We start from the raw sequence: 27,009 nt of genomic DNA on the forward strand, positions 1-27,009 counted from the left end.
GTCATGGTGTTCTAGTAGAACACTTCCAGACACATGGTGAGAGAGCACTGCAGACAGCAGCCAGACATAGTCAACCTGGGCTTTTTACTCTGGAGAACTGTCACAAAGTCATTGAAAATATTTTTATAGGGAGAGGTTTAGAATGGGGTTGCAAATGTGCTCTGTGTTGAGCCATATCTACGCAAGATCAGAGATGGGGGGGGGGGGGGGGGGGATTTATAGGCAGGAAGTGGTTCAGGCATTGAAACAGCTGTAGTATGTGAGGTGAATCAAGGTAGAAATTGAATTATTCAAAACTTCATTCCAACACCAATGTTTCTAGAATGTGTTAGTGTCAGTCAACTTAGTCTATACCTGGCCAAATAAGAGACTTGTTGAGAACTGTATGGTTTGTTAAGGTCCTTTCTTTCCTACTATAGAGGAGCTCCTGAAGTTAGGTCCTACACTCCTCCAGGGATAGAGAGAGATGACAGTTAATTGAGTTTAGACCCAAACCTTTCCAGTTGAATGCCTTGATCAGGTGAGTACACCATTTCAACAAAACCTGACAAGGAACCGCAAGCAGAAGAGTCATGTGAAGACAAATCTAATGAAAAAAAGGACAGACCACGTACTAGTCCTATAAGGTCTACACGCATTCAGATAACCTTCATGAGAATAGTCTGTGTGGCACGTTGGGGGTTAAAGCCCTGTGGTTGTGAAAGAATAGCAGCAAGACTCTTAACAGCTCCTTCGGCATTCTTACCACATCCTGAAACTACGTCAATCCAGCCACGCACACCACTACGTCAAAACCTTATCGCTTCAGTTAAGATCAACGCGCGTGCTCATGATGTGATCCCCTCCGCCTGCAGAAAAACAAGTGGTGCTCTCTCGTCCTGTTGCGTAGCACGCTGGCTCATATTTGACAAATCTCCTTTTTCCTGTCGTAAATCTGCATGGGACTAACCGCTGCAACTCATCAATACTGTGTTTCTGTTTACATATTGACTTTTATATCTCGGATACACACAAGACAAATCTCAATTGGCTCTGTGGCCTGGCCTTATCAGTGGAGAGGTGTGTGTTTCAGTTATCAATCAATGCACCAGGCACATGGTACTGACAGCTGCACTCTTCCCTGCATTGGCCTGGCTCTCTGGATGTAAACACCAACTCAGGAGTCAGATGAGGCAATACTGCCTGCCTCTGTGCGTCACACACACTCACTTCCTCTCAATGTTCGGTTGGCGACCTAGCCATTGGCCACTCCGCCTTAGAGGCCAGAAAAAAAAACCCTGGAAGCCCTACAGACAAACCAGCTGCGACCTTTGGCCATTATCCTCTACTAGAGCATATTTTACACCCATCCACATGCAGACAGCGAGCACAAAAATGAACTTCTCTGATGTCATCTTTTCTTAAACCCTACACTTTCACCCTCTGTTTACAAGAGGAAATGTCTTCATCAGAGAGCAAGAGGGCCTGAAACTCCGGCCATCTGGGAGTTTGGCGGAGAGCCAAACCACTACCCTCAGGCACATGTTGAACCTGCTCCCTCAGTAATGCTAGCTCTAGCCCGTCCCCTGTCCCCGCTTAAACAAACACCAGGAAGCGAGCACACTGGAACCAGAACACAGCAGTGACCACAGAGGAAAATACTCACCCTTATGGCCACACAGAAGGAGAGAAATGATGTTTAGAGAGGGACAGTAGTCACTCCATGGCAAGTAGTGTGTGTGTAAAAAACCCATATAGCAAACACGTCTCCATTCCATACCCTGGTGTCCAACTACAGTGGGAAGGTCTTCACTTCTGCACCCATTCTCATCTGCTGCACAAACCAAAACCTGATGCAAATCATTGTTTCAAAAGAACCCCACTTAACACTACAAAGCCTGTGGCTCGTTGCAAGTGAGCCGTTTCTCCCAACAAAAGGGCCAAAAGAATAATAATTTAAAACACAGCCCACCAATTACAAATGAACTGTGGCACACTCAAGAGAAACAAGGGGCAAACACGACCCAGGAGCACAATGGCTCCTACAGTGTTTGTACACAGTGTGATTGTACTACAGGTTTCGCATGGGTGCATAAAACTAGAACGACCGTTCCCCGTTCAAAACAACGTCCCATAGTGCAACATGGCAGCCATTTGGAATATTCAATCAACGGATGATCGCATCAGAAAACTAAGCAGGTCTTTATGCATCCAATTCTATGCCAGGACATTGATAGCCTTTGACAGAGAGGGGTTGTATATCTGTTGTTGAGTGGATATTTGAAAGCAGACACAGGGGTGATTATGTGATGTGGAGCAGTGGGCTTGACAAAAGACTAATGGATATCCCACCGAAGAGGGACGCGGCTCGCACAGACCTCACTGCCTGGTTAATGTGTTCGGTATACAATGACATGTGAGCGTCGGACACGAGTTATTCACCCCTGATTTAACATACAATTACTCTGTAGGATGGCTATCTATCAACTACCAAACACGTGAGTCGATGTCCTCATCATTTGGTGATTGTGTTAGTTAAGGTTATCAGTTCCCGCTCATATCATTGTTTCCTTGCGCCAAAGTTTCCTTAACAAAATACTGTAACTCATGGGCCTAAGCTACATTGCACAACTATTCCATGAATAGGCCTACTATACAACGTGATGAGAAATCAAGGAGTAGCCAATGTGGCTCACCTATTTAACGAGAGTCTGTTAAATGTGTCTAGACTGGAACACACAAGATCGAATACAAACAAAAGTATCCAGGCAGCACGTTCCTTGGTGCACAAAGTAACAAGTAGACAGCTGTTGCAACGAACACTTGAAGGCGTTGCAACAATTCAGACAATGTAGCTTAACAATACATTGAGTTGAAGAGTGACTGCATTTAACCACTTGAACATTTTGTAGTTTTAGAGTGACATTGCAAATCGATAGGCTACCACCTGCAGGATTCCCATACCACTCATATGAATCTGAAAGAAGCGATCCAATAGTTAGTTATTAGGTAGTGCATGAGATGTCATCAAATTGATTATGTAGTGTCATTATGGAGAGCCGAGACAGTTCATTTGAAACCGATCCAGTTGAAGTAATGAGGCATTACCTGTGACAGCTGCCTTGGATCAGGAGCGCCGAAGAGAGACGAGCTGGAGCTGAAACTGATGGCTCCTCTCCGGCTGAGGACATGCTTAGGAACCGGCCTGTCTAGAGGCAAAACCGGCAGCTGATAACATACTTCCATTGAACAAAGTCAGAGTTGGATCCAGATAAAAAAAAACGAATAAAAATCAGTTAAAATGGGAAATGAATTGATCAAATGGAAAGTAAAACGCAGGAAAATAAGAGGGTTGATTGTAGAGCGGTATTCCTCCTGTATTGTGTGGAGGGAATCCGTTGTAATACTTCAGCAGTGAAGAAAGCTACTTATCTTTGTTCTAGGCGACTCTAAACTTGCCAAAATCGCCGTCATTAATACATTGCCTATGCCGCTAGTCTCGTTTGTTCCCATTCTAACCGGGGATGTTATTCATGCTGCTACTTAGCACCTTTTTCTACACAGATTTGGGCCCTCAAAGGACGAGGCCTCTATATTTTCTCTATCTTCATAAAAACGTTTCCTCATTGTCTTCTCCAAAACTCGTCTCAGACGTGCTTCGTCGTGATATGGCTCCGCATTGTCTCCAAAACAAAAAGGGAAGACCACTTAAAAAAAACAGCTGCCGATGTACATCACTAGTGGGTGAAGTGAAAGGAATCATACGAGGAACATATTGGAGCAGTGGTTCGGTGGTATTCATTCAAGATTTTCGGTGCGAGAAGAAACTATCAATATCTATCTTTTTTTTCCTCAATGCAAGGATAAATAGCACCCGTGATTCACCACACATCGGTCTCACTCAATGCAGCACTGTGTGATTTCAAAAGAAAGTGGCTGACTCAAGGGGAAACCCGACGTCCATCTCACCTAAACCCGTCGTCCGGGAAAAATATTGGCACATCAAACAAAAATAAACTGCAACGAAAAAGCAAAAATGTGAACCAAGGTAAATTGATTTCCTTTAACTACCTAGCTACCTTTCTAAACATGAGGCTTCTCTCGAACACACCACCTGCCAGAGATGGAGCTGCTGGAGAGAAAACAAGACGCCCTTGTCCAAGTTATCCAATTGCAGCAAGGCTACCAGTGTCACATCTATAGTGATTGGACAATGGCGTAGATTTTGTTTGCAACAAGCCACACTATTGGCTACATGTCCAGGGCGATCCCCAATACGGATTTGAGCAGTCGTACACCGACGGCGCAGACCTCCACAAGGGTATTCCACCACAATGGGGTTTGCCCTAGAGAGGTCCACATCATTGCCTGTGATTACCTTTCTTGCATGAGTCACCCAGTTGTACTTGAGAAGTAGTACTCAACAGTTTTCAATGTGAGGCTATGGTGGAATTTAGTGGAATACTCTTCAAAAATGTTTTATGATCTGTTAATAAAAGCTGTATGGTGTCTCATAGTTCACATTAATAATACAAATAATAATAGGCTACTTACTTGAAAAGTGACTTATTGACTACCCTACCTTCATTAATTATCTGAAAGGTTTTTATTGTTCCTAGACAGGTGTTGGGGTAGGAATAGTATTTGAACAGTCCCCCTATCAAATACACATATTATTATTCATGATATTCATTTGAGATCACAGTGAATGTCTGTCACACTCAGTAGGGAGGAGAACTTCCCACAAATGTATGAGAGAGAGAGAGAGAGAGAAAGGAATTCATACTACTCCTCCATCAATGTCAGGCTGACCTAACAACTAGTACCTGCAGTAAGTGGCTATTGTCCAGTGTGTCTCTATTGTCTAGTGTGTCTCTATTGTCCAGTGTGTCTCTATTGTCTAGTGTGTCTCTATTGTCTAGTGTGTCTCTATTGTCCAGTGTGTCTCTATTGTCCAGTGTGTCTCTATTGTCTAGTTTGTCTCTATTGTCCAGTGTGTCTCTATTGTCCGGTGTGTCTCTATTGTCTAGTGTGTCTCTATTGTCCGGTGTGTCTCTATTGTCCGGTGTGTCTCTATTGTCCAGTGTGTCTCTATTGTCCAGTGTGTCTCTATTGTCTAGTGTGTCTCTATTGTCCAGTGTGTCTCTATTGTCCGGTGTGTCTCTATTGTCCGGTGTGTGTCTATTGTCCGGTGTGTCTCTATTGTCCGTTGTGTCTCTATTGTCCAGTGTGTCTCTATTGTCCGGTGTGTCTCTATTATCCGTTGTGTCTCTATTGTCCGGTGTGTCTCTATTGTCCGGTGTGTCTCTAATGTCCGTTGTGTGAGTAGTAGGTTAGATGTAAATAAGACCTTATTTCCAAGAAGTCAAGGAACACACCATTCCAGATTTCTCCCCTGAAAACACTGTTCTAAGAACCACCTCTACTTACATTCCAATTAGACCATTTTTTTTGTTTCCTTATGTAGGAGAGCTGGGGGAAAATTCTGAGCTGCACCATGGCAACAGTCAGGCTGAATGCCAGTTGAGGGGCATAATGAGTAGGGCTATACCCCTCTCCTCGACTCCATCCTTCCATCTCTCCCTCTCGACTCCATCCTTCCATCTCTCCCTCTCTTCTACGGCACTCTGAATGCAATTCCACACAATCACACTCCCTGCCACAAGGTCCTGCGTCTTTTCCAGGCAACCAAAGCAACATTGTGCCAAATCACTCCACCAGCCAGTCACTCAACCTCAGCGAAGGCAAGGCACATGATAGTGGAACCCCATATTGCCCTTAGCCAAGGACAAGCCTATCTAGCCTCATTCGGTTGGATATCAACTGAGAATGACTGGGTTTAGCTGTGGTGGCTATTAAGCTGCATTTGTTAATAGACATTTCTAAAAGTGTAGTGGAGGTTGGTGTTGATTTGGTAGGTTTTACAAAATGTTTTCAACAAACCACTTAACTACTCTAAATGAGATGTGTGCGTGTGCGCGCTTGTGGGTGTGTGTGCACACTCCCATGAGTGTGACTGTCTGCGGGAAAGGGTAGGAAAGCATTTCTTAATTAATTCCTCCTACGGTCTCTTTAAAGCACACACATATTGGTCCCTAGGTAGACATGCTTAGCCACACAAGTCAGTGTGCAAGCCCAGGAGACACGGAGTATAGAGAAGGGAGTCCAGGGACAGGTGAGCTGCTTACCTGCTGTTTGCCCAGGGGCCACAAGTATCTTCTTTCAGATCAGGAAATAAACAGTCAATAAAATGTGACTCCAATCTGTTGTTTTGTATGGACTTTCAACACCATAAACAATACATTATAACTGCGATATGCCACTCCTTGAAATAATCACTGGTTTGCAAACTTTACCCAATCTAAATTATAAGATACAATATTACTATAATTATTGTAGTCTTTATATACATGGAGCTTAGGTGAGTATAATGCATATTGGTCATGGTAAACTTTGTGTCCACCTGCAAACCCTTTTCGACCTACGTTTTTAACACCATGTCATGTCACTCTGTATGTATGTCACTCTGTATGTATGTCACTCTGCATGTATGTCACTCTGCATGTATGTCACTCTGCATGTATGTCACTCTGCATGTATGTCACTCTGTATGTATGTCACTCTGCATGTATGTCACTCTGCATGTATGTCACCACCATGTCATGTCACTCTGTATGTATGTCACTCTGTATGTATGTCACCACCATGTATGTCACTCTGCATGTATGTCACTCTGCATGTATGTCACTCTGCATGTATGTCACTCTGCATGTATGTCACTCTGTATGTATGTCACTCTGCATGTATGTCACTCTGCATGTATGTCACTCTGCATGTATGTCACTCTGTATGTATGTCACTCTGCATGTATGTCACTCTGCATGTATGTCACTCTGCATGTATGTCACTCTGCATGTATGTCACTCTGCATGTATGTCACTCTGTATGTATGTCACTCTGCATGTATGTCACTCTGTATGTATGTCACTCTGTATGTATGTCACTCTGTATGTATGTCACTCTGCATGTATGTCACTCTGCATGTATGTCACTCTGCATGTATGTCACTCTGCATGTATGTATCGCCATCTTGTGGAAGAAGACAAGAGGACAATACTTTTTTCTGCGTTTCTTCTATCTTCCACTAGGTGGTGGTCTTCTGTCACTGAATGCAGAAGCTTTGTGAAACCCACGGTGTAATCCTATCAAGCCTACTAAAACGATAGTAGACTAAAAAGCACAGCATTACGGTCAATATTTTACATTATCTTTCACCCTCTCTCAGAAAGTCATCAATCCGTTGACACTACTACTATTCTACCCAGACACCTCAGTATCCTGCAATATAGTAGACCTACTTCCAACTCCCCTTTAAACCCCAACCCAACATCCAGCCAATCATGTTAGGGCCACTGGCGGCTGGGCCTGCTGAAACGTGAGCACATGACTATCTGCCTGTATGTTTTCTTCATCTCATCCGCTGAACTAGTCCTCCACAGAGCAGACACCTGAATCCACTGACCTGTCTGTCTCTCCCAGGGACGACTGGAGCACTGGAGCTGACGGTCTGGACAGAGGAACAGTTAGGAAAGAGAGGAACGGGAAAGAGGAATAGCTGTGGACAAATGCAGAGGATGTGATTGGCTAAAAGTTCTCTTAGTTAAGTCTTTTGAGTTCTGTTGTTCGGTGTTCGTTAAAACAGTAAGGTGACAAGTTCTCTCATGTTGGTGTTCTCTGACGAATTTTGCCAATGTCTTTAGCAACTCTTAGATCGAATAGAGTGTTGGAGATAACATAGTGATAAAACAATGGAACGGTACAATCTCTGTGGAAAATTCTTTGTTACTATTTATAGCAGTTCTATCAATGATGAATAGGGATGCTGTGTGAACAGTATACCATTACTGATAGATCAGTGGATCAGCTGAACAACCACACAGTCAATATCAGGAATCAAATCATTGTGGTTGCTGTGTTGTGCAGGTAATGGTGAGAGAATATGTCGGAACAAAAGCAGCGTTCCCTGTCCACCTCAGGAGAGGCCCTATACTTAGTCCTGGGCCTCCAAAAGACCTGTACACTGGACGACATCAATAAGTCCTACAGGCACACAGACACACTTTCACCTCACTTCTTGAGCTGTGTGCTTGGTTAAACCAGTGGGTGATCACTTAAATATTTGGGCCGACCCATCAGGTTGTTTCTATAGGACACACAATTTGGGAGTCATTTGGCTAGTTAGTGGAGTAACCAGACAAACAACAGACAACAGATAACCGTATGCCTCAATGGAGAAACTGAACTGCATATGACATCACTGACAGCAACCCTTTGAGCATGTTAACCCATATAAAACGTTCCATCCATTTAACTCTATATACTCTAAACACTGTTTTTGTTAGTATACGAAGATCATTTTCTCCACAGAAGCAGGTTATACATTGATCTGTGACCATGCAACGTGTGCTGGAAAGCACAAACAAATGTCATGTAACAACCCATGTCTATGGAGGTCAGTGGGAATGATTTTAATGGGCCGTTTTTCAGGAGACAAAAAACAAGACTTTGTGAGTCAGACAGACACTCTGACTGACTGCTGCAAGACCTTCTATAATCACAGACAGTTATTGTCAGATAGCTGCATGAATACAATATAACTTCCATAAAACTAAAATATTAATACTACAGAACAGATGGCACCCCTTGTTGTACTCAGGTCAGGGCTTATACAAGATTCCTGTGTGTGTGTGTGTGTGTGTGTGTGTGTGCGTGCGTGCGTGTAGGTGTGTGTGTGTGTGTGTGTGCGCGCGTGTAGGTGTGTGTGTGTGTGCGTGCGTGCGTGTAGGTGTGTGTGTGTGCGCGCGTGCGTGTAGGTGTGTGTGTGTGCGTGCGTGCGCGCGTGTAGGTGTGTGTGTGTGCGTGCGTGCGTGTGTGTGCGTGCGTGCGTGCGTGTAGGTGTGTGTGTGCGTGCGTGTAGGTGTGTGTGTGCGCCCCCCATATGCAAGGGCGGGTGTACTCGGAAGCTTGTCAGAACACGTTGGGAATAGACCCTAGCGTTATGGCTGCAGCCCCACTTTCTATGTACCCACACAACAAGTAGTACCTGAACCTTACAATAAAACAGAAGAACAGACGTCCTACAACATGAAGAGCTGCTGATAAAAACCTACTGGTCCCCGTACTCAACCTTAATCTAGTTATTGTGTCATGACAGGGGCCTTTGATGCTTACTCAAGATCAATTCACTCAGCTATAACCCAAGCCGTTTTCAATTATATTTTGCAATGTAATTCCGCATTTTAATGTAGATTTTGTTTAGGATAACTATTTTAACCTACATGCTGTAACTTACATTTTAACCAAAATATGTCTGTCAAGACCTCTTGCATACCTTGCCTTCTCTCTCATTTCACCAATACATTTCCATTGGAAGCACTCTGACACGTACAGTAGTAAGTCAGAATCTAATGACTTATAATATGAATTCACTTCAGACGCATACAGGTGCCATTACAGTTAGTCGTTCTTAATTAGTCTAATTGGAATTCACTTTCAGGAACCATCCAAATGGTTAGCTTTTGAGCAGCCCTTGTTTGTTGTTAATGAATATGTAAACATAGTGGCATTTTCCGAGCAGGTTGGCATCATAAAAAATGAACAAGCAGACGTGCTTCGGAGCATCATCAAATGTTAATGACAAATTACAATATACAGCAAAAAAAGAGAGAGCGAGAACATTTAGTTATATGTATTGTTTTATGTAAAGCTGACTGTAGTTATATGTATTGTTTTATGTAAAGCTGACTGTAGTTATATGTATTGTTTTATGTAAAGCTGACTGTAGTGATATGTATTGTTTTATGTAAAGTATTGTTTTATGTAAAGCTGACTGTAGTTACATGTATTGTTTTATGTAAAGCTGACTGTAGTGATATGTATTGTTTTATGTAAAGCTGACTGTAGTTACATGTATTGTTTTATGTAAAGCTGACTGTAGTGATATGTATTGTTTTATGTAAAGCTGACTGTAGTTATATGTATTGTTTTATGTAAAGCTGACTGTAGTTATATGTATTGTTTTATGTAAAGCTGACTGTAGTTATATGTATTGTTTTATGTAAAGCTGACTGTAGTGATATGTATTGTTTTATGTAAAGCTGACTGTAGTTATATTTATTGTTTTATGCAAAGCTGACTGGGATTATATTTATTTCATGGTGTCTGTCAACAATATCTACACATTTTCTAGCCTGACTTAGAAGACTTTTAATTGTGCTATACATGCTATTCCAACTAAAACTGTGCTTATATCAGTATTGTACTAATGTACTAATGCCTGGCAGGTGTGTATGTTGACTGATTTGAGGGTTCTCACCCCATCTTTGTCACTAGTTGCTACGGTGCTGACTGCTGACTGGATCTGATCTGCAGGTATTCAGAGTGATCTGCAGGTATTCAGAGTGGTCTGCATGTATTCAGAGTGGTCTGCAGGTATTGAGAGTGATCTGCAGGTATTGAGAGTGGCCTGCAGGTATTGAGAGTGGCCTGCAGGTATTGAGAGTGGCCTGCAGGTATTGAGAGTGATCTGCAGGTATTCAGAGTGATCTGCAGGTATTGAGAGTGGTCTGCAGGTATTGAGAGTGGCCTGCAGGTATTGAGAGTGGTCTGCAGGTATTGAGAGTGGTCTGCAGGTATTGAGAGTGGTCTGCAGGTATTGAGAGTGATCTGCAGGTATTGAGAGTGGCCTGCAGGTATTCAGAGTGATCTGCAGGTATTCAAAGTGGTCTGCAGGTATTGAGAGTGGCCTGCAGGTATTCAGAGTGATCTGCAGGTATTCAGAGTGATCTGCAGGTATTGAGAGTGGTCTGCAGGTATTGAGAGTGGTCTGCAGGTATTGAGAGTGGTCTGCAGGTATTGAGAGTGATCTGCAGGTATTGAGAGTGATCTGCAGGTATTGAGAGTGATCTGCAGGTATTCTGAGTGATCTGCAGGTATTGAGAGTGATCTGCAGGTATTGAGAGTGATCTGCAGGTATTGAGAGTGGTCTGCAGGTATTGAGAGTGGTCTGCAGGTATTGAGAGTGGCCTGCAGGTATTGAGAGTGGTCTGCAGGTATTGAGAGTGGTCTGCAGGTATTGAGAGTGGCCTGCAGGTATTGAGAGTGGTCTGCAGGTATTGAGAGTGATCTGCAGGTATTGAGAGTGGTCTGCAGGTATTGAGAGTGGTCTGCAGGTATTGAGAGTGGTCTGCAGGTATTGAGAGTGGTCTGCAGGTATTGAGAGTGGTCTGCAGGTATTGAGAGTGGTCTGCAGGTATTCAGAGTGATCTGCAGGTATTCAGAGTGATCTGCAGGTATTGAGAGTGGTCTGCAGGTATTGAGAGTGGTCTGCAGGTATTCAGAGTGGTCTGCAGGTATTCAGAGTGATCTGCAGGTATTCAGAGTGATCTGCAGGTATTGAGAGTGGTCTGCAGGTATTCAGAGTGGCCTGCAGGTATGAGAGTGGTCTGCAGGTATTGAGAGTGGTCTGCAGGTATTGAGAGTGGTCTGCAGGTATTGAGAGTGATCTGCAGGTATTGAGAGTGGCCTGCAGGTATTCAGAGTGATCTGCAGGTATTCAAAGTGGTCTGCAGGTATTGAGAGTGGTCTGCAGGTATTGAGAGTGGTCTGCAGGTATTGAGAGTGGCCTGCAGGTATTGAGAGTGGTCTGCAGGTATTGAGAGTGGCCTGCAGGTATTGAGAGTGGTCTGCAGGTATTGAGAGTGGTCTGCAGGTATTGAGAGTGATCTGCAGGTATTGAGAGTGGTCTGCAGGTATTGAGAGTGGTCTGCAGGTATTGAGAGTGGTCTGCAGGTATTCAGAGTGATCTGCAGGTATTGAGAGTGATCTGCAGGTATTGAGAGTGATCTGCAGGTATTGAGAGTGGTCTGCAGGTATTGAGAGTGGTCTGCAGGTATTGAGAGTGGTCTGCAGGTATTGAGAGTGGCCTGCAGGTATTGAGAGTGGTCTGCAGGTATTGAGAGTGGCCTGCAGGTATTGAGAGTGGTCTGCAGGTATTGAGAGTGGTCTGCAGGTATTGAGAGTGATCTGCAGGTATTGAGAGTGGTCTGCAGGTATTGAGAGTGGTCTGCAGGTATTGAGAGTGGTCTGCAGGTATTGAGAGTGATCTGCAGGTATTGAGAGTGGTCTGCAGGTATTGAGAGTGGTCTGCAGGTATTGAGAGTGGTCTGCAGGTATTCAGAGTGATCTGCAGGTATTCAGAGTGATCTGCAGGTATTGAGAGTGGTCTGCAGGTATTGAGAGTGGTCTGCAGGTATTGAGAGTGGTCTGCAGGTATTGAGAGTGGTCTGCAGGTATTCAGAGTGATCTGCAGGTATTCAGAGTGATCTGCAGGTATTGAGAGTGTAGACAGGAATGCGTCTAGAGATGACGGGATACACACTGAAACATGGGAAAAGATCTCAGCTTGGAAATGAGAGATAATAGTGCAGCCTCTTACTGAAAGCATTAGATAAGACCATAAAGTAGCAAGATAGTAAAAATGAAGAAGATGGCATTTCGGCTAGCTTAGCCTTCTGGAGTGAATAATCTTTTCAATTTTGTAATACATTTTTTTCTATTCAAAAAGCTTGCTTTGAAACATCATCCAGACAAGAACCCAGAGAACCTGAACGCCACAGATAAATTCAAGGAGCTCAACAATGCCCACTCCGTCCTGCCAGATGCTTCCAAGAGGAACATCTACAACAGCTATGTCTCCCTCAGGCTGTACGTGGCTCAGCAGTTTTGAGAGAACTTCAACGTTTATTCAACGTTTATTTCATGCGTGCGCGCGCGTGTGTGTGTGTGTGTGTGTGTGCGTGTGTGTGTGTGTGTGTGAAAAAGGAAATCTAGTCTATGTTCATGTGTTAATAGTGAATGGTCTATGTCCATCCTGTTTATGGTCTGTAGCATGCTAACAGGCTGCTACTTCTGCTGCTGCCTGTGCTGCTACTTGAACTGCTGCTGTGGGATGTGTAAAAACCAAAGGACCCCGACACCTACATTTTCCCTGGCAACCTGGGGGAGCAGATCCGCACAGACATGGAGACAGGTGAGCAGCACACACCTGGAGGGTGTTCACAGCTACAATGTTCAGCAGGGTTTTGAAACAGAGAGCCAGGTGAGCCCCACTGAGAAGGATGAAATTGCCCCTTGACACTGAACTGAGGTCAGTTTTGCCTTTCATCTTCCTAATAAGGTTAGGACTCTGGGAGGGTAAGGTAATGCTGTGCCTAAGGGCAACTTCTACCCTGAGCAAGCCTCACACACTATCTCTTACTGCTTCAGAATTAGCCTATAGTTCGCAGTTTTATTATCCTTCTGTTGAAACAACAGCAGCAACCCTTTTAATAAGCTCTTTCTACATCACTCTCCTACCGTATCGATACTTCCTCATCTATTAAAGGGAAAACATTTGATGCTGCGAAGTGACTTTGATGTGAAAGCAAAGTCACGAAGACAGCGGAATGGCATAGACTGTGAATACGATGTTTTCTCCAACGCACCAAGTCAGCCTGTTAATGAAAATAAAGAGACTTGATATATTTGGGCCAGATATTTGGATATGATACATTGCTCTGGTGCCAGGTAGCTGTGGGAGGTTGGGTGTGATTTTATTCTTCATGTCTGCTGCAGTTCTCCAACATAACTGATAATTACTGCCTCTGAGTCACATCTCTAAATGTGTTTCCATAAGCAGTTATTTTGAGCCCCATCTCACAATGGCCTTTGTTTCCAGCACTCATTGCAGAGTCTCTCAGCCATCATGGGGGGATGATAAGAAGGCCTACTCATATATTTGGCTTCAGAACACATTGCTTATGATAACGTATTTATTGTGAGCATGTACCAATAGGAATTGTACCTACTACTGTAGGGAAGTGATTAAAGCGGCCCTTCAAGACAGCCAGGCTGTGACAAAGTGTGCCTAGTCTCTGGTGCCAAAAGGACAACCGGCAGCAGGAGGCAGGAGGTTAGACGTCACTTCCTATAGTTAGTGTACAAATGTAGGATCTTAACTTGATCACTCTTTTTGCAAACTTGTAGAGTAGTCAAGGTTTAAAAAGCTTCTAAAGTTTGTAATTTCCACTTTAAATATTAGACTTGATTTGCCCCTAAAAAAAAAATCCATTCATTATAAACCACATAATAATTCACATTTCCTGTTGCTGCAGGATTATTCCTGATGTATCAAACTGGCTCAAATTAAGATCCTACACCTGTAGTAGGCTTATTTCTAGGACAGTTTTGGAGGATATGCCATATTTTCATAGTTCTGTGTAACATTACAACATAAACTAAATGCACTGATAAATTGATCTTACCCTCTCCAGATGCTGACGACATCCCCATAATACAGCAACCAACCAATACCAGCAAGAAGACCAGGTTGATTGGTGACGGACGACAGGCCTATCCCTAACACACCTGAGAGCAGACATTAGAGGACTGGTGATGTCATAGGGATTCCAGCCCTGGGTTCAAATACATGTGTATTTAAGTATTTGTTATTTACAGTGGATTCAGAAAGTATTCAGACCCTTTTACTTTTTCCACATTTTGTTACAGCATTATTGTGAAATGGATTAAATAAATATTTTTCCTGCTCCATCTACACACAATACCCCATAATGACAAAGTGAAAAAAACAGGTTTTTAGAAATGTTTGCAAATGTATATATTTTTACAAACAGAAACACCATATTTACATAAGTATTGAGACCCTTTGCTAATAGACTTGAAATTGAGCTCAGGTACATACTATTTCCATTGATCATCCTTGAGATGTTTCTACAACTTGATTGGAGTCCACCTGTGGTAAATTCAATTGATTAGACATGATTTGGAAAGGCACCTACCTGTCTATATAAGGTCCCACAGTTGACAGTGCATGTCAGAGCAAAAACCAAGCGATGAGGACAAGCCTTTTATTTTTAATAACTTTATTTTTTTTAACAGTTTTTGCTTTAGCATTATGAGGTATTGTGTGTAGATTGATGAGGGGAAAAAAACAATTTCATCCATTTTAAAATAAGGCTGTAATGTAACAAAATGTGGAAAAAGTCAAGAGGTCTGAATACTTTCTGAATGCACTGTAAAAACGTATTTTCTGTGTGTTTTAGCATTTTCAAATAATGTGCCCTGAATTAACTACTTATATTGGAAGTATTTTCACGTTTTTTCAAATAATTCCCAAAAATAGCCTAATATTTGAAATTATTTTCAAATAGTTATTTAAAATACTATTTTCAAATACCTGGGTTGAATGCATGGGATGCAGAAGTTCCAAGTGTATTTCCAAATAAATTCCAATATTCAAAAACTTGTCTTTTCAACAACAACAAAAATATATCTAAATACTTCCTTCCTTAATACCCTAAATATTATTTGAACCCAGGTCTAAGGGGGATTCATTCCGATGTAGATCCCAGAAGGCCTCCATTCCACCCCTTGACTACACTTTGTAAATTATGAATGAGTGTTCCTTTGTGTGCAATGTGTTTTGTGTTTGTTATTGTTTTGTGTTGTTTGTTATGCAGTATAGTAGGCATAAGTATGGCTGTGAAAGGATTGAGAGATTTAGAATTGTGTCATGTGACAATAGACTTTCCTTTTTGAAAAGTTACTTCAACATCTTTTTTTGTAATTACATTACGCATCTTACAAACATATAGGCGTACAAATTATACTTAAATTTGTTGTTAGGTCTGGTTTCACAAATCAGGTGAGCAAAAAAAAACTCCTTCGAGCCGGATTTGAACCAGCGACCTAAGGATCGCTATGTAACCTCTACAGTCCTCCGCTCTACCAACTGAGCTATCGAAGGGAGTACATGAAACCGTTGACTAGCGGGCTATCTATACGTAACAATATGTGTGCATGTATTATTATATATATGGATATATGTGGCTGGTTGGTGTCCGAGTTTACTTTCTGTAATTAATTACTTAGCGTCGAATAATATATGAGTAGACGACATTTTAGCAGTCACATATTTAGATTGCGAATTATAAAAACAAACGAGATATGCACATAGCTAAAGGTAGCTAGCTACATCTCGCTTCAAACGCATTCAACACATTTAACGTTACGATTTAACGTTACGAGCTAGCGAGCATGAGCCGTGTCAAATATACTGAGGCTGTGTGCAACCATTAATAAAATCTAGGACAGTACTCTGTATATTCCTAGACTAAAACTAAACTAGCTGTAACGACGTTGGCGAAATTTTCTAATAAGGTTGACATGGTGGTAATGAACTGTTTCCTAAATTAAAGTGTCATAGAAGCTGTTGTTACTCTGACGACAGACTAAAAAGTCTAACTTCGAGAGGGTGGTGGAAACATAGCACCTAACCAGCTACTCACGTTCAACGCGTCATTCTAAATAGCCTGATGCATTTATATGAGTCACTGCTGCCATTGTATAGGAAGGGGAATTAGCTCAAATGGTAGAGCGCTCGCTTAGCATGCGAGAAGTAGCGGGATCGATGCCCGCATTCTCCAAACCTTTTCCCGACCTTCCCAATCAGTGTTGTTGTCTATTTTCCATAAATAAACATAGAAATTACTTTGTAGCCAGTCATGTGTTGCTATGTATTCATATGAAAAATTCTGATACAATGTATCTGAATGATTAACATTAGAATGTTTTGAAACATGAACTGGATGAACGTTCCTTCCTTGATCTGCGAGATACTGTACTGTTTACACTACGACATACTGTTCATGATGCTGATCATATATTCTGATACGTTTTATATGCGTAGATATTATTTTAAAATACCATAATACATCAAATTGGCTCATTATACTGCTTTTATATTCAATCATAGTGTGTATGCCACTGTTCATCAGACACAGGTGGATTCTAATTTGCAAATGTAATAACCACAAGCGGATTAAACTTAAATGGTAGAGCGTTCGTCAATTTTTTACAGTTTCAGGGCGCCCACTGAAATTCTAGTAGGTTTACTGAACTCCCCTAGGATTACCAACGAACTGCGATGCTCATCAAAACATCAGTTGAGTCCAAAATGTAAATCCTACCACAGCCAATATAAATAGCCTATTATGTCACATGTTCATGTTGTTCCCCTGAACAACACATCCTCAAACACTTTTGTTATACAATGATATTTGCATATAGGCTAACAGTTTGATGACACACAGCTTTACATTAAATGGGGTCAGTTTAAAGACTACTGCGAGGAATCATTAACTGCCCAAGCCCTATCTAGACTCATTTTCATATATGGGCAAGTAAACATGGCAACCTTCGACCTGACACTTTCTAAAAACAGCCCTGACACCCGCTCGAGCAGCCAGTTTGGGTGCCACACTATACTCAGTGTGAGGAACAGGTTGAACCGGAGCAATTACCGTGGGCCTACTTTTCAATTTTACTCCGAAATAAGCGGCTTGGGACGTTATAATGCCGAATTAACCATTTCTTATTATTCATTTGACACTTTTAACGTCTTAACGGAGTGAGTGGGTGTGTATCAGAAGAGAAACGTCATGGACAATTTGGAGAAGCAGTTGATTTGTCCCATCTGCCTGGAAACATTTACCAAACCAGTGGTCATTTTACCGTGTCAACACAACCTGTGTAGAAAGTGTGCCAATGATATCTTTCAGGTAAAGTAGTCCTGCAATAACGTAAGTAATAGCTATGTTTTTTCCGGTATACATATATATTAAACCGTGTTTAATCTACAAACTTTATTATTTGTTGGTCTATTTCTAACAACTAGTTTTACTGTATATCAGGGATATTGTTTTTGTTTGTTTCTTGTCCATGCCCATAGGCTATGTACACCAAAACCTCTGCACTGTTCTCATTTTGTGTTTTATTTTATCTTGTTGTTGTTGTTTCCCATGAGCCATTGCAGTGTTCAATCTCAGCAATGTGCTCCCATGTCATTTTGTGTAGCCTCAAATGTGACTATAGTATTACAGATGAAATATTAGGCATAGACAATAATAGATATTACATTTGGTATACATTTTAATATGCCCCTGTCTGTTCTATCCTGTCTAGGCCTCCAACCCATACCTCCCAACCAGAGGGGGGTCAGTGACCTCCGGTGGCCGTTTCCGGTGCCCGTCCTGCAGGCACGAGGTGGTCCTGGACCGCCATGGGGTCTACGGGCTCCAGAGGAACCTGCTGGTGGAGAACATCATTGACATGTTCAAACAGGAGTCCACCAGGTGAGAGAGTCGTACACTATAGGAGTCCAAAGGAAAAATAATACTTCCAGTGCCTGTACTTCACTTTCCAGCCAAGGTGCATGAAGAGATGAGCAAACTGGGGGGAAACCATTTTCTCCATGTTCTCACTAGCTTGTTACAGTACTTGTTACAGGAATAATTTTAAATAGTAATTATAAAGGAAATAGAGTCTGTCTCAGACACTACCATCATGGTCCTGCTGTACCACAAACTAAATACAAACATCCAGTTACTCTATTTTGTGAGTTCAGGGGAAAATGCTTTTTTTATGTGTAATTTCCTTATCTTATTCACCCATTGTATTACATTCCCAGGCTCGAATACTACTTGCAATATGTCAGTGAATTCCTTATACATGAAGACGAACAGTGAATTGCTTACATGAAGACGAACAGTGATTTGTTAAAATAGGCCAGTTAGGGCATTGACAGTGACATATACAGTGGGGCAAAAAAGTATTTAGTCAGCCACCAATTGTGCAAGTTCTCCCACTTAAAAAGATGAGAGGCCTGTAATTTACATCATAGGTACACTTCAACTATGACAGACAAAATGAGAAAGAAAAAAATCCAGAAATCCATACTTATTTTCCACCATAATTTGCAAATAAATTCATTCAAAATCCTACAATGTGATTTTCTGGAATTTTTTTTCTCATTTTGTCTGTCATAGTTGAAGTGTACCTATGATGAAAATTACAGGCCTCTCTCATATTTTTAAGTGGGAGAACTTGCACAATTGGTGGCTGACTAAATACTTTTTTGCCCCACTGTATAATGATAGCTCTGAAAAACTACATACAGCCTACATTAAAAATGTGTTGAAACTCCAGTGTTGAAACGTGTTATTTTTCCTGATTCCTCATCACATGACCTGACACCTGACCAAGACAAAGCTGGGCCTCAATCTTTACTGTGGAAAAACTCCTGCTGCCACTCATACTGAATGTTTTCTACAATATTGACTACTTTTCTGGCCTCGTATACAAGTATTCCAGGCTGCCTTATAAAGACAAATGGTGGCTGATGAAGGTGACTAGTAGTAGATCATAAAATAGTGTTGATAAAGAAATAATGAAATACAGTAGTAGATGACGTCCTTCAATCAGATGTTCTCCCTCCAGAAGCCACAGCGATGACAACAGCTGGAGCTAAATACAGTCAAGGAAGTACGTAGATCACAAACATCACATTTACATGACGGATTACTGTTTATATTTAACTCCCGCTAGCTAAAATGAGCTAAGTGTCCGCGGTTTTGTAGTGAGAGTGTCATCTTATCTATGGTGTCTGCTGGAGGGTTTAGTGCTATAAGAATCCATCAGATGAATGTGTTGCTATGAAGAATAGGAGCCATGAGGCAATGTAATCTAGCTCTCTACTGTCCTTTCACTCGACATCACGCTTAACGCTTTAGACTTTATTCACGAGACAAAACTCTTTTGCTCGACATAGAGAGGGATAGAGTGGAATGGAGGTGAGGGGTGCTCTGTGTGTTTGACATTCACTAGCTTGATAGAGGAAAAAAGAGAAGGAGAGGTACGCTTGCTTATTGTGTAGTTTTGCGTGCTTAAAGGCAGTGTATATGTCACCCAGCCTCTGGTGCCCATATTAACCCATGGTCCCACAGTGAGTCAGAGGGTTGATTTGGCTGGCAGGAGGTCTCTGGTCCGAGTAACACAATGATATACTCCCAGCCGACGTGTGTGTGTGTGTGCAATGCTTACGTGTTGGGAGGAAGGGTGACTAAAAACTAAGGTATGACACACACGTCACTCCATTTAGATACTGTTTGTACAGATGCTTAAGGCTTAGGATGTGATGTAGCCTATTATGACCTTGATAGGCTATCATGACTGAATGATGTTCAGTTATCATGGGCAGGCAGCCTGATTCACAACATCCAGTGGAAGGAAACTGATCAGGAGAGGAAGCCACTAAACTATTACAGTAAGATGCACCCCTAGTATTGGGAGTCTCATCATGTCTCCCTCCCCCTTCCAGCAGCGCCAAGCCAGCGGCCCCAGAGAGGACAGAGGAGCAGGCCATGTGCCAAGAGCACAAGGAGGAGAAGATCAACATCTACTGTGTGACCCACAGCGTTCCCACCTGCTCCATGTGCAAGGTGTTTGGAGCCCACCAGGACTGTGAGGTGGCGCCGCTCAAAAGCATGTACCAGACACAGAAGGTGAGGACCCAACTATCTGCTGTATGGTCTTGACTGATGTAGGAAAACATCTTCAAGAGATGCACAGTAGGTGAAATGGGACAGTTGCCTCCTGCGCATGTCAGTGCATTGCAACTCTCTCAGTGACTGATCCGTTTTGGCTCTGTGTGTGTGTGTGTGTACGTGTACTGCGTGCCCCCAGACGGAGTTGACTGACGGGATAGCGATGATGGTGGGGAACAACGACAGGATCCAGGGCATCATCAGTCAGTTAAAGGAGACCTGCCGGACCATAGAGGTGACTGGGCCAGTGTGGCAGCACCTGTATTTCTGTCTCTGTCTGTCTGCCTCTCACTAACACAGCCAACTGAAACCAGGATGTTACTGTATTGAGCCCCCCTATACAAAAATGAGAAGGTGTTCTAAGTCTGTTTGTTTCTATCACACACAAAAATAAACGAATACGTTCGGACACTTTGTCCTCCCTCACACATACCAAGAAACACACTAAGTATTCTGCCGTTTCTCTCTCACACTGAGAAACCAAGAGGAGAGTTGATGGGGAGAGAGTGGACACACACACACACACACACACACACACACATTGGAGTTGATGAGCTAGTAACAACTGAACTGGGGAGGAAGCTGGAGTGGCTCCAGTCCCCTCTGTGTCACCTGTGGTGGTGTTACCCAGGATTGTCATGCAGAGCTGGTTCTTGTTCAGAGCTGGGTCATGGTCAAAGCTGGGTCGTGTTCAGAGCTGGGTCGTGTTCAGAGCTGGGTCGTGTTCAGAGCTGGGTCGTGTTCAGAGCTGGGTCGTGTTCAGAGCTGGGTCGTGTTCAGAGCTGGGTCGTGTTCAGAGCTGGGTCGTGTTCAGAGCTGGGTCGTGTTCAGAGCTGGGTCATGATCATTAGGCAAGGCAACGGGAGAAAACGCTTGTGTGTTTGTGTCCGTCTGTCTGTCCGTCCATGTGTGTGTGGTTGCCTGCGCACAGGAGAATGGCAGGAGGCAGAAGTCCCAGCTGTGTGAGAAGTTTGACCATCTGTACGCCATCTTGGAGGAGAGGAAGAGGGACTTAAGTTCTAAGGTGGTGGCCGAGCAGGAAGAGAAGCTCAACTACATTCGTGGTTTAACCAAGAAGTACAAAGAGCACCTGGAGCGGAGCTGTAAGACCGTAGAGACAGGCATACAGACCTTGGAGGAACCAGAGATGGCTGTCTTCTTACAGGTGACTGACTGACTCTCCCTTAACATTCAGGCTTCAATCCTGATTCAACTTTTCACATAAATCAGGAATTTAGAGTAACCCTTTCCATTTCTCTGTCTTATAGACTGTAAAGGACCTCCTTAAAAGGTGAGTACACATGCTGACAGAACAAAGTGTGTATCATGTACCGCATTTTGTACATATCTCTAAACACCATACACAATAAGGTAAAGCCTGACTCTCTCCCTGTGTGTGTGTGTGTCAGGACTGGGGAGGCGTCGAGTACCTCCCACCTGGAGAAGGTGGAGCAAGGATATGAGGCGATGGATCACTACACCGTTAACTTCTGGAGAGAGGGCAGGGCCCTGCGTAGCATTGACTTCATCTCAGGTAGGAAGAGTTGGTAGTGAAACATCTTATTGTGTCTCATTCTGTCTGCCCCTGCAGGGTGGGGTGCATCTCAATTGTCTTGTGTGGTTTACTTTCCTTGTTTCCGGGCTGTCATCTTTATTGATCTGAAAACAGGCTAGGTGAAAGCTACAGTTCAAGTCGGAAGTTTACATAGACCTTAGCCAAGTACATTTAAACTCTGTTTTTCACAATTCCTGACATTTAATCCTAGTAAAAATTCCTTGTCTTAGGTCAGTTAGGATCACCACTTTATTTTAAGAATGTGAAATGTCAGAATAATAGTAGAGATAATGATTTATTTCAGCTTTTATTTCTTTCATCACATGGGTCAGAAGTTTACATACACTCAATTAGTATTTGTTAGCATTGCCTTTAAATTGTTTAACTTGGGTCAAACGTTTCAGGTAGCCTTTCACAAGCTTCCCACAATAAGTTGGGTGAATTTTGGCCCATTTCTCCTGACAGAGCTGGTGTAACTGAGTCAGCTTTGTAGGCAACCTGGCTCGCACACACGCTTTTTCAGTACAGTGCCCACAAATTTTCTATAGTATTAAGGTCAGGGCTGTGTGATGGCCACTCCAATACCTTAACTTTGTTGTCCTTAAGCCATTTTGCCACAACTTTGGAAGTATGCTTTGGGTCATTGTCCATTTGGAAGACCCATTTGCGACCAAGCTTTAACTTCCTGACTGATGTCTTGAGATGTTGCTTCAATATATCCACATAATTTTACTTCCTCATGATGACATCTATTTTGTGAAGTACACCAGTCCCTCCTGCAGCAAAGCACCCCCACAACATGATGCTGCAACCCCCATGCTTCACGGTTGGGATGGTGTTCTTCGGCTTGCAAGCCTCCCCCTTTTTCCTCCAAACGATGGTCATTATGGCCAAACAGTTCTATTTTTGTTTCATCAGACCAGAGGACATTTCTTCAAAAAGTACGATCTTTGTCCCCATGTGCAGTTGCAAACCATAGTCTGGCTCTTTTATGGTGGTTTTGGAGCAGCGGCTTCTTCCTTGCTGAGCGGCCTATCAGGTTGTCGATATAGGACTTGTTTTACTGTGGATATAGATACCTTTATACCTGTTTCCTCCAGCATCTTCACAAGGTCCTTTGCTGTTGTTCTGGGATTGATTTGCACTTTTCGCACCAAAGTACGTTCATCTCTAGGAGACAGAATGCGTCTCCCTCCTGAGCAGTATGACGGCTGCGTGGTCCCATGGTGTTTATACTTGAGTACAATTGTTTGTACAGATGAACGTGGTACCTTCAGGCGTTTGGAAATTGGATGAACCAGACTTGTGGAGGTCTACAATTTGTTTTCGGAAGTCTTTGCTGATTTCTTTTGATTTTCCCATGATGTCAAGCAAAAAGGCACTGAGTTTGAAGGTAGGCCTTGAAATGCATCCACAGGTACACCTCCAATTGACTCAAATGATGTCAATTAGCATATTAGTAGATTCTAAAGCCATGACATAATTTTCTGGAATTTTCCAAGCTGTTTAAAGGCACAGTCAACTTATCTAAACTTATCTGACCCACTGGCATTGTGATACAGTGAAATAATATGTCTGTAAAAAATGTCCTTACCGACTTGGCCTAACCGACTTGCCGATGTCCTAACCGACTTGCCAAAACTATAGTTTGTTAACAAGAAATTTGTGGAGTGGTTGAAAAACGAGTTTTAATGACTCCAACCTAAGTGTATGTAAACTTCCGACTTCAACTGTATATTAAGCTTTCCATAGGCAGTATATGTAGTTCTTGCGTTGTTGTTTATCAGACATTTATCTCTCACATCAATATCCCTCTGTCTGTAGATGACGAAGGTGAGTATGAGGAGGTAGATGGGGGAAAGGCAGAGGCTGAAGTAGGAGGTGGATCCTCAACAGCTGCCCCACTCCCATCCCCCGCCCCTTAACTCAGCCAACCACAGAGCACAGCCAACCATCAGCCATGGCCCAAACAGAGATGGAGAGGAAGTGAGACATCAGACTCTCTCATTTTTTTCTGGTTCATATAGAGTCAATGAACTAAGCAGACCAAACCCAGCTGCTAATGCATTGAAGCCTATGTGAGAGCCACCTCGTTAATCAGACCGGAACTGATCCTTTTTTTTCAGTGGTAAACGGCCTGAGAGGGACATCTTAATTTATCCACCATCTTTGGTCCAGACTCAAAGATACTTCTTGCAGGAGTAGGATGAAGTTGCCCCTGGACATTGTTCTAATGTCAGTTTTGAGTTTTCCCTCCTCATCGTTAAGGTTAGGATTGGGGAAAGCTAAGCTGATCCATGATCAGTGCCTATGGACAACATCTACCTGAAGCACACCTGCACAGGTGATAGATAGAGCCTTCTTACACAAAACTCTCCTGGGACTTCCTCCCAAAGCTGTGGTTGGATGCAGCTGGATGTGGACATGTTTTTTTCCCAATAGGAGTGCATTTCAGGAGTCAGGAAGTTCACTATAGGAAGACTTTTTAGCCTGATTAAATTTGATTTGTTAAAGAAATATTTTTTTTGTGGCTAATTTTAGTTTTCCCTCAGACTGCCGTTGTAGAGTTTTGTCTAAGCAGCAGTGTTGTTTCTTTAATGAAGTTGGCAAGATGCCACCGTCTGAACTACATCATTAGAGAATATCATCAGCTGAACATCTCAAACAAGAACTTCCAGAAGATTTTTCTGCCTTTTATTGTTTGTTTTTTTACTGAAAAAGTATTTAAAAATATATATATATATATTTGGTTACATTATGAATTCACATAGTATAATAATATATACAGTACCTTCAGAAAGTATTCACACCCCTTTACTTTTTCCACATTTTGTTGTTACAAGGTGGGATTCAAATTGATTTAATTTTTGTCAACAATCTACATAAAACACTGTAATGTCAAAGTGAAAAATAAAATTAGAACATTTGTCAAATATTTATGAAAAATGTGAGTCATGTTAGAATCACCTTGGCAGCAATTACAGCTCAGTCTTTCTGGGTAAGTCTCTAAGAGCTTTCCACACCTGGATTGTACAATATTTGCTCGTTTAAAAATAAAACAAACTTCAATCTCTGTGAAGTTGGTTGTTGATCATTGCTAGACAGCCATTTTAAAGTCTTGCTATAGATTTTCAAGCCTATTTAAGTCAGAACTGTAACTAGGCCACTCAGTAACATTCAATGTTGTCTTGGTAAGCAACTCCAGTGTATAATTGGCCTTGTGTTTTAGGTTATTGTCCTGATAAGAGCATTTTCCTCCCAGTGTCTGTTGGAAAGCAGACTGGATCAGGTTTTTCTCTAGGATTTTCTCTGTGCTTAGTTCCATCCTGTTTATTTTTATACCTGCTAAAACTCCCTAGTTATTGTTGATGACAAGCATACCCATAACATGATTCAGCCACCACCTTGCTTGAAAATATGAAGAGTGGTACTCTGTGGTTTTGTTGTGTTCAATTTGCCACCAATATAATGCTTTGTATTCAGGACATAAAGTACATTTTTTTTGCAGTTTTACTTTAGTGCCTTATTGCAAACAGGATGCATGTTTTGGAATATTTGTATTCTGTACAGGCTTCCTTCTTTTTACTCTGTCAATTAGGTTAGTACTGTGGATTAACACAATGTTGTTGATCCATCCTCAGTTTTATCCTATCACAGCCATTCAACTCTGTAACTGTTTTAAAGTCACCATTGGCCTCATGGTGAAATGGTTTCCTTCCTCTCTGGGAACTGAGCTAGGAAGGACGTCTGTATCTTTGTAGTGACTGGGTGTATTGAGACACCATCCAAAATGGAAATAATAACTTCACCATGCTCAAAGGGATATTCAATATCTGTTTCGTTGTTTTACTCATTTACCAATAGGTGCCCTTCTTTGCGAAGCATTGGAAAACCCTGGTCTTTGTGGTTGAACCTGTGTTTGATATTCACTTCTCGACTGAGGGACCTTAGATATAATTGTATGTGGGGGTACAGAGATGAGGTAGTCATTCAAAAATCATGATAAACACTGTTATTGCACACAGAGTGAGTCCATGCAACTTATTATGTGACTTGTTAAGCAAATGTTTACTCCTCAACTTATTTAGGCTTGCCGTAACAAAGGGGTTGAATACTGATTGACTCTAGACATTTCAGCTTTTCATTTTTTATCCAATTTTAAAATGTCTAAAAACATTATTCCACTTTGACATGATGGTGTATTGTGTGTAGGCCAGTGACACAAAATCTAAATGTAATCTATTATAAATTCATGCTGTAACAACACAATGTGGAAAAAGTCAATGGGTGTGAAAGCGTTCTGAAGGCACTCCAGGTTTAATATATACATGGCTAGGTTTTTCAATTACTGTAAGAGATGGCAAGCAGACTTTTCTCATAAAAAATATAAGAAGAAAGAAGATATTTTGCCTGCATTTTGTCACAGTGTACATTATATTGCATGCATAAAATGTGTGAATAAAACCGCTTGTTTGTTCAGGTGTCCTTCTTCCTTTGTGCAGAAAATCATAATGCACCATTGTCTTTACTGCCTCACTGTAGATACTTTGTCTTCCAGCAGAGTATAGACCATTCAGGGCATGTGGGCCAAAGTCATTTCCATTGGCCTCCAGCACCATTTCTCTATGTGGTATTTCCCTTATGCCTCCCCTTCTTAGGATTAAACAGGCGTTAGTTCACACATCTCACTGCCTCAGTTCAGCTAACGATGTCAGGAAGCTTGTTGCGTAATCCAAATAGTGTCTTCCAGCCCAGTGGAGGGTGTGTGTGTGTGTAAGGTGAATCTTGTGGTGGTGCTTTAACAATCCACACACCCAGATCCATCATTTACTTATCTTGTCAATCAGGTTTACAGCATAGTTCACTCTTCACAGAATAGTTCACTGCAACATTTACAATTTAGGCTCCACACTGTAATGAGCCCCCTGTTGCTATGTAGGGCAGACAATAAGCTGAATGACTCACAGACACAGT

At 42.2% G+C, this 27,009-nt stretch overlaps 2 protein-coding genes, 1 long non-coding RNA gene and 1 other non-coding gene across 7 annotated transcripts in view; 2 read left to right on the top strand and 2 right to left on the bottom strand.

Annotated features, from left to right (window-relative positions):
- LOC115130135 (high affinity 3',5'-cyclic-AMP phosphodiesterase 7A-like) overlaps window positions 1-4,105 on the bottom strand; it is a 32,411-nt gene extending 28,306 nt beyond the window's left edge. For all 3 annotated transcript variants that reach the window (XM_029660936.2, XM_029660935.2, XM_029660933.2), the window contains exon 1: window positions 3,088-4,105. In XM_029660936.2, coding sequence (XP_029516796.1) covers window positions 3,088-3,225 — 138 coding nt within the window. In that variant the 5' untranslated portion in view covers window positions 3,226-4,105. The remainder of the gene's footprint in view (window positions 1-3,087) is intronic.
- An 8,270-nt stretch (window positions 4,106-12,375) lies between these two features.
- On the top strand, window positions 12,376-16,927 carry LOC115131087 (uncharacterized). The gene is made up of 3 exons (XR_003863883.2): window positions 12,376-12,744; window positions 12,928-13,069; window positions 14,352-16,927. It is a non-coding gene; the product is annotated as an uncharacterized LOC115131087 (long non-coding RNA).
- Window positions 15,759-15,844, bottom strand: trnay-gua (transfer RNA tyrosine (anticodon GUA)). Its single transcript is given in 2 exon segments — window positions 15,759-15,794; window positions 15,808-15,844. It is a non-coding gene; the product is annotated as a tRNA-Tyr (tRNA).
- Window positions 16,928-17,085: 158 nt separating the features above from the next.
- Window positions 17,086-26,512, top strand: LOC115130137 (tripartite motif-containing protein 55-like). 2 transcript variants are annotated; one of them, XM_029660939.2, is made up of 8 exons: window positions 17,086-17,657; window positions 18,061-18,230; window positions 20,258-20,438; window positions 20,620-20,715; window positions 21,412-21,645; window positions 21,749-21,771; window positions 21,890-22,014; window positions 23,860-26,512. In XM_029660939.2, the coding sequence occupies exons 1-8, from the start codon at window positions 17,538-17,540 to the stop codon at window positions 23,958-23,960; spliced, it is 1,050 nt and encodes a 349-aa protein (XP_029516799.1). In that variant the 5' UTR covers window positions 17,086-17,537; the 3' UTR covers window positions 23,961-26,512. The 2 variants fall into 2 exon arrangements, with proteins under 2 accessions (XP_029516799.1, XP_029516798.1); XM_029660938.2 differs by having other exon boundaries at window positions 17,089-17,657; window positions 20,255-20,438.
- Window positions 26,513-27,009: the final 497 nt, after the last annotated feature.

This window comes from Oncorhynchus nerka, linkage group LG6, assembly GCF_034236695.1.
Source record: "Oncorhynchus nerka isolate Pitt River linkage group LG6, Oner_Uvic_2.0, whole genome shotgun sequence".
NCBI classification, from domain to species: Eukaryota; Metazoa; Chordata; class Actinopteri; order Salmoniformes; family Salmonidae; genus Oncorhynchus; species Oncorhynchus nerka.

Bases quoted from the DNA above. Each gene is read 5' to 3' on its own strand.
- LOC115130137 (XM_029660938.2), top strand. From the start codon at position 17,538: ATGGACAATTTGGAGAAGCAGTTGATTTGTCCCATCTGCCTGGAAACA. The intron at 17,658-18,060 runs GTAAAGTAGTCC...TATCCTGTCTAG, and splicing joins GTGCCAATGATATCTTTCAG to GCCTCCAACCCATACCTCCC. The intron at 20,716-21,411 runs GTGACTGGGCCA...GCCTGCGCACAG, and splicing joins AGACCTGCCGGACCATAGAG to GAGAATGGCAGGAGGCAGAA.